The sequence below is a fragment of the Cryptomeria japonica genome, chromosome 9 (assembly GCF_030272615.1).
Source record: "Cryptomeria japonica chromosome 9, Sugi_1.0, whole genome shotgun sequence".
Taxonomy (NCBI): Eukaryota; Viridiplantae; Streptophyta; class Pinopsida; order Cupressales; family Cupressaceae; genus Cryptomeria; species Cryptomeria japonica.
In genome coordinates, this window is record NC_081413.1 from 267,863,885 (window position 1) to 267,872,096 (window position 8,212).

At 33.3% G+C, this 8,212-nt stretch overlaps 1 protein-coding gene across 1 annotated transcript; it reads left to right on the plus strand.

The window, feature by feature from the left end:
- Window positions 1–2,221: 2,221 nt before the first annotated feature.
- Window positions 2,222–2,800, plus strand: LOC131858362 (E3 ubiquitin-protein ligase RING1-like). The gene has a single exon (XM_059211585.1). The coding sequence runs from the start codon at window positions 2,222–2,224 to the stop codon at window positions 2,798–2,800; it is 579 nt and encodes a 192-aa protein (XP_059067568.1).
- The last annotated feature ends 5,412 nt before the right edge of the window (window positions 2,801–8,212 follow it).

An 8,212-nucleotide genomic window follows, 5' to 3' on the forward strand; every position in this document is an offset into this window, starting at 1 on the left:
TTTCCTTTCTTTTTAATATTTCTATTAAACATTCTATGTAGCCATTATAAACTTAAGAAATTAAAATCTAAATAGAATCTTTTGGAATTTTTTTGTAGATATATAAATAATATTTCTATTATATTTTTGCTTTCTCCATGCAAATCATTTAATGTTCTCCAGTTAAACTAAATTCTATTTATTTTTAATTTTTAAATGAATCACCAATCAATTTTAGAATAAAATAATTTTATAATTGATTTTTGAGATTTACAAATAATATTTAAAAATAAATAAATAAATAAATTGATCAAAGCTTACATTCAATTTCTTTTATGATTCGTAATCTATTTGATTTCACTTATTTGACCACCTTATTTTTTGGTTGAAATGATGGATCAATAGCCATTGTATTTCACTTCTATTTATTTGCTCGTGAGTTATATTAGTAATCAAATTGAAATGCCCCATGTCTGTGAAACATTTGTAATCAAATTGATTAAATAAAAAGATAGGAAAAAAAGGTAAATTGTAATATTAATTGTAATCAAATTGATTAAATTATTATGTATGTAAATTTACATATTATTTGACAATATCATATGTTAAATAATGAATTTCTTAGATAATATATAAAAATGTTTACCTTTCTTACACACAATTTCATACGATTTTTTTTTTCTTTTTAATAAATATAAATTGATTGAAAGTTGAAGAGTTAGCATGTATCAAATAGATAACCTTTAGTTTTTAACTCTCAATAAAAAAAAATTTCAATCTGATTGGTACTCCCATATTAGATGGCTAAATGATTTTATGAAATCAAAATATATAGAAATAACCTCAAGACAAACAACCATAAAGCTAACAAAAGATAACATATAATCCAAATCTACAGATGAGTGTGAAAAAGCAAGTGACAACAGAAGATAGTATAAACACTGCAAGATATAAAACAAACCTAAACCCAAGAAAAACCTACCCTTCCCAACTTATGCTGTACCAGGCAAAAGTTAAGCATTTTTATGTACAATACAGAGGAAGTGAAAAGAAATATTACTAGCCACCATGAACTAGACGAAAATAATCTGCACGAGCCATTTTCTCACGTTTTTCTGGTGGAGGAGGAGCTCTAAATAGAGGTGTTGAAGAGAGTGTGGCTGGTACGCTTGTAACCCCAACTTTTCAAAACACCCACAATCTCCCGTTGTCGTTGGACCAGGTTATACCATTCTCATCTTTGTATACTTCAATTGGTGGAAAATCAGAAGGCTTAATGAGCCCCTCTTCCATTTGCTGGCATACCACTCTCAAGATGATGGTTTAGAGATGACGCTAAAGCTGCGATTCTCATTTATGGAATAGCTATAGTCCTGGGTAAACTTCCTTGAAATGGAGTCTTGACAGAATCTCACTTCTTGTGGATTCGCATTCACCTCCTCAAAACTCATCTTCTCAGATTATCCTATAATCGCTCTAATTTCACTAATTGCTCTCCTTGCAGATTTGCGGACCCTCCTTGCAAATTTATAGACGCTTAAGGCTGGTTTTTGAAGAGTGAATGCACCGATCTTTCTTCTTTATCTTCGTTGCTGCTTTATTTTTATTGTACTCTGCTTTGTGTCAATAAAAAAATTAGCATTGTAACTGATCGGAATTTGAAAGGTTGATGCAAGGCTCTTCAAATTTCATATGTTATGATTGTAACTGTCGCAATGCTAAGCAGTTATTTTTTAGTTCCACTCTTCTTTTATCAGTTCTAATATACATAGCTGGAAGAATACGAACCATTTCTTACACCGTTACTTGTGATGACCCCTACATGATGCCATTGTAGGTTAGGCCTCTGCACGTAATTATTTTTCTTTTCTTATGAATGCCTTCTTCAAAACAAAACTAAAGATAAATCAAATAAATTTATAATATTTTAAAATAATCGTTAATAATAAACATCTAAAAATAAATCAGTTAACTTTAAGAATTCTGATTTTAAAACTATTTGGAAATAATAATTAATAATAAATTTACAAGCTCTTTATAAAGATAAGCGGTGAAAAGTTATGCCTAAATTAAGTAGTGTTTGGATCAACGGCTCGCCTGTTTTGAGGAGTCGCAGGAAGAAACTATCGCTGACGCTTCATTCACTACATATTCTCACAAAACTGCAACCCATTCCACAAATTCGCATACCAAATTGAAAATCAGCTCAGTGCTAAGTGGCTAAAGGCAGTTAAGTGAAGAAATGCAAATGCAGGAGGAGAGGAAAATGGGTTGCAGGGCGAATGAACTTGTCGAGTGGTGCAAAAGCCTGGAATGCCGCATGGGGGATTTACGTATCGAAGCCACCAAACTATTCATGCAAGCAAATTGTTTGATGGAACGTGAAACTCTGCCTCGTCGTCTGCAACATCTTAACAGCCTTCACGATTTATTACATTCCGAATTTCGCCTGATTGAAGTTCACGAGGATCGACTCCCTGGTCATATTCGGTGGCTACGTGGGGTCTTCAATACCTTCGATTCTCTTCGGAAAAAGATCGTCAAGATAATGGAGAATGAAAGGAAGGCGAAAGAATTGGTAGAGGGACTGCCGATTGTAACAGTTTCAGATTTTCATGTTAATGATGGGCTTTTCTGTGGAGTTTGTAGGGATGATTTTATTTTGGGAGAAGAGGTTCGAGAAATTCCTTGTATGATCCGACATATCTTTCATTCTCACTGTATTTGGCCATGGCTTGAGGATCACAATACTTGTCCCATCTGTACAACACCATTCTCTATGGAAAATGAGCCAAAAACAGTACGAGAGGATCGAGTGTAGAGTGTGCATGGAAAGAATTATAGAAATTGATATTACAAGTAGTGCTTTTACTGCTATGAAGTACATTGAATTGTATGAGATAACAATACACGCATATGTTTGGATATTTATTGTTATCGTAATTCTTTCTACTTTTTCTACTGTGGTACTTGTTAGCGCACTTTACGTTTAGTCCCGCACCGTATTTTACGGACGAGAGACGGTGCATATGCGTTTTGCATGTAAGGCTCATTAAGGAGCTTATTCTTGTTTTTAACTCCCTCTTCATCTTCCACTTTTGTTTCATGCATAATTTCTGCTTTTGTGATCTATAAACACATTGTAATTCATTCAAGTTTCAAAATGGTAATGTAAATGATTTAATTACATTAATTTTTTTTCTTCGGATTTCAATATGCAAGTTTTTTTTTTTTTCTTTTCTAACTAGATTTTTCTGTTGTGCAGAAAATTTTACATGGTATCAGAGCCAGATTGCTAGGAAGAAGAAGCTAAACATGATTATTTGTAGGCAGATTTATGAAGATTAGCATTACCATGGAAGCTGATGTAGACCTCTGAAACTAGATGCATGCTTATCCTTTCCCTCATTTTTGCATGCTCCTTGTTTATTTGTTTTTCATATTGATTCTTTAAAATTGTATGTGCTTTGCAAGCACTACATGAAAAAGATCTGGAAAATTTGGGGCTTTGTAAAAATTAAACTTTTAGAAAGTTTGTATGGGATTTTTGCTTAATGCATTTAGTACAGGTTTCTTTCAATAAGTTTCTTGAATAAAATAGAAGATTAAAGTTCCTATGCACTCTTCCTCCAATTGACAGCCAAAAATGTTCTTTTGTTCTAAATTCCTGTCTACATGAGATTCCAATGTTGCAACTTTGTTTGCTCCTAGAGATTCTTTCTAGCAGGGTTCCTGACTACATGAGATTCCAGAGTCGCATCCTCGAGTGCTTCTAGAGTTTCTTTCTAGTGGGACATTATTGAGAAATGGATATACAATGGCATCATTCCAACTGGAGGTCGTCTTTGCAATTCTTTAGCTTGAAGCACATTTCTGCAGATTCATATCTTCCTATCTTCAGATGGTCAGTTTTTGTATTCAAATGGTCAGTTTTCATATTCAGAGATAGTGTACTTGTTTGTTCACAATACAAAATATGTACAACTGCATTTTCAAAGTATCCCAGAGGTACTCATGCAGTGGTTTGTATGATTTTGATGCAATCCTGCTGCAGTGTGGATTCATTTGTAGTTCTTCTTCATCGATAATTGCAGCTTTCTTCTATAGTTCGAATAATGGTCAGGAGTTTCTCTCAGTTGGGTTTTCTCCTTTCTTCTTTGTAATTGGGTTCCTAATCAAGCTTTGTTGCCAGGACCTATATCTCTCCTTACTTAGACTTAAGGGGGAGTGTTAGCGCACTTAATGTTTAGTCCTGCACCATATTTTATGGACAAGAGATGGTGCATATGTGTTGTGCATGTAAGGCTCACTAAGGAGCTCATTCTTGTTTTTAACTCCCTCTTCATCTTCCACTATTGTTTCATACAAATAGTTGTTGATCTCCAGAAATTCCATGCATCTAATGCATAATTTCTACTCCTGTGATCTATAAACACATTGTAATTCATTTAAGTTTCAAAATGGTAATGTAATGATCTAATTACATTAATTCTTTTTCTTCAGATTTCAATATGCAAGTTTTGTTTCTTTTCTTTTGTAGCTAGATTTTTCTATTGTGTAGAAAAATTTACAGTACTCAAGTGCTTACGTTAACCTAAAGTTTGTAAGATATTTAGCCTTACAAATAAATTATATAATATAATTATATATATATAGTCCAGTTGTAAATCTTAAATTACTCACACCTTGTTTTTAAATGTACGACTCTATCATGCAAATTAAAATAAAATTGTATTGTAATTGTATGAGCATAGATTTGAATAAGTTGATGAATACTTAAATTTGGAAATTTATAAAAGTAAATAAGTGTTGTGACTAATATTTGCGGTTTTAGTATTGTAATTTAATTATTGAATATTTATAACAACAATTACTATCTAATCTTGATTTTGATTTTAATCATAATTATAATAAATAATAATAACTGAGATTATAATTATAATTTAATTATTTGTATAAAATTATAATTATAATTAATTATTTTATTTATAATAATCTTAATTAATTATCATTTTATTTAAAATTTGAAATAATTATAAATTAGAAAAATAATTAATTAAAACTAGAGTTGTAGTATAATTGATTAAAATATTTATAATGATAAATTATAATAATATTAAATTAAAATATTTTTGATAAAGATAAACAGGTTTTAAAGTGACTTGAAACCCAAAGTATTATAGACCAAGGCCAACAGCCAACCAAACCAAAAAAATAAGTAGAATAGGGGACAAAGCCCCACACAGACTGACAATAAAAGACAAAGAGTTGAACAAAAAAACAGGACCACACACTCAACTAAGAGAGTGCATCAATTTCGTATTTTTCTGAATAATACTTCTATTAATCTTCTCCAAGTCCCCCATGATTAATCTAGAGGTACCTTGGTCCAGGCTCCCGGCTCCTGGTTCTAGTACACGGACCCGAACTAATCTTCCCACTAGTAGCACTTTGTCCACCCTCTGAAGCAATGTTTTTCTGCTTATCTCCCACGGGAGGGTCACTGGCGATGGTCCTGGTTCTATAATCAGTCATCATTGATTTAATATTTTCCAAACCATTAGCACTATTGTTAATCGCCTGCCTACCTAGATTGTTCAAATTTTCTTTGATCTACTTACGTCCCCTTCCAGCTTCTTAGTTTTGTGCTCTTGGTTAACCTTCATAGTTTCCACATCCTGAGAAATTTTTTGGATCATACTGATGATCTTCTCGGATTTATTGGGCCTAGGGGATCTCGTCAAAGTGTCAACAATTCCTTTAATCCCATCTTTTAGGGATTTAATTTCCTTCTCCACCCACTTCCAACAATTCTCCTAACTTCTAGTAGCCTCCAATAGCAGATTTTTCATCACCCTCTCTTCCATTATCTTGTCTTTATCTTCCTTAATCGCACGCCCCTATTTCTCTTCATCCACCTTGGTAGGGATGTCCGACCTAATCTCATGGTCGAGGACTTCGGAGCCACTAGATTTGGTAAGTTTCAATTTCTTTTAGGTGGGTGGCTCCAACTCTTGCATATTCCTACTGCTAGATTGAACTTATTAGTTGCCCACCTTAGAGGATTGATTTTCCTGCTATTGTTAGTTCCCGGGGTCACCATAAACTCCCCTTCTATTTTTGGTCTATAATCAGGGTCCTCCATATCCTTGATATCTTGCCAATCCATGACCGTACCATTTTCATACTCATCCATTTCCATATCAAAAACCAACTACACATCATGGTTAGAAGAGGAAATGTGGGTTTTATCCTTGGGGAGGGTTTCACTTCATGCGCCTAGGCATATTCCATAATCAACAAGATAAACCCTTCATGAATCACAAGGGTTATCCTAGTTTTCAAAATGTTTAACTAAACTATTCTCCAAGGACAAAAGAAGATAAAAGGGAATGGAAATCAATTTACCATGCCTAAAATTGTTTAAGATAGTAAAATGATGAGAAACAATACTAGCATATCTACCATCCAAGGTGATGTACCTCATTATAAATTCTACCATCTCAGCCCAAAGGAAAATCAACTCTTTCATGTTATAGCCATCGTCTGTCATTTTCATTAGCCTCAGTCTTTCCTTCTCCTTATCATAAAAGGCAGCAATAGCCTCCTCACTAGACTTCCTGTCTCTATAGAATTTTCTGCCTCTCATATACGGACTAGTAACAATGGCAACTAGATTTTCATCAACTTGAAACTCCGCACCAAAGGAAGTCAGTGAACCTTTATTCCACCCTTTAACAAAGCTTTCCATAACAATGGCCGAATGACCATGCAATCTCTCCAAAAAAGGAACCATCCCGCCATTAGAAATTTCCTCCCAAACCTCCTTGTTCTTCTCCCATTTATCATAGGTTGTGGGTTCAAACCTATTCTTCTCACCTCCCATTCTAAAGCTCGAACAAATAAGAGATTCTAGAAAAACCAAGAGGAAAGAAAACCATAAACAAGGAAAACTGAACGCTCTAACACTTCTCAAAATGATAATAATTTGAAATACTACCCCAATAGCTCCCATCTCATCATAATATTTCATCATAAATTTCATTGGAAAGGATGCAGATCTTGGCATCATTTTTTGTCAGGTCACACAAGGTTTTCAGTAAAGTTTCCTATCCACTCAACCATTTAACTGCCATGTTACCCACTGCCAAGTGGGCCAAATGATTAGCCAATTTGTTTCCTTCCCAAAAAATGTGGGAGATCTTGAAATCCTCCAGGCCAATTATCATTTCAAGACAATCTTTAATTAAGTTTGAAATAGTCCAGCTAGGCACTGTACATCCCATAATGCATTTGATGATGTTAAGCGAGTCACTCTCCAGCTAGACCCGTTTGAACCCCTCCTTGCTCGCCATGTGTAGCCCAATATAGGTAGTGCTGGCCTCTGCAAAATGGTTAGTCTAGGTGCCCAAAGGGAGCGCTACCATAGAGACTAGTAAAACCAAATGGTTCCTCGCCACTCCCCCATAGCCAGCAGACCCAGAATTTCCTTTGGCCTCTCCACTTATTAAATTAAAATGTTAAATTATATCTTATATAAATTATTTATATATTAAATATAATATTAACTTACTAATTATTATTTTAAACCTTCAAATTATTATATTTATAATTATGTAAGCCAATTTAATATGACTATATCCACCTCATACTTGCCTCCTAATAAAATTTATCATGTCATATGATTTAATTTTTCCCACTTTTCTTTGTATTAGTAAAAGTGGCATGTTAAGTGGGGTTCACAGTGGAATGGGGAGGTCAAAGGTTCGACTCACTAGAGTGGAGGCTGGAGGCTGTGATGTTTTATTAATTAAACATTTATAGTTATTACATAATTATTGTAATTTTAAAAATAATAATGAATAAGTTCAAAATTTAACATGATATTTTTATATAATGCACTCATCTCTATTATTTTAATTTTAAATATTAAAACCCTTAACCCTTAACCTTTGATCTAAGTTTAACCCTAACCTTAATTTTAGTCTTATGTCTAGTCTAGTTTAAATTCTAGTTGTAACCATAACCCTAATACTAATATTAACATTAATTTGCATTTTATCCCTAATACTTCACCTAATTATAACATTAAATACAATCTTAATCCTATTTTTTCCTTAACTCTATCCCTAGTCCTTAATCTAAAACTCTAACCTTAATTTGAGAAATAGTTTGAACGTCAATTCTAACCTTTGGTACTAACCCTTATTCTAACACTAACTCTTGTTATAAT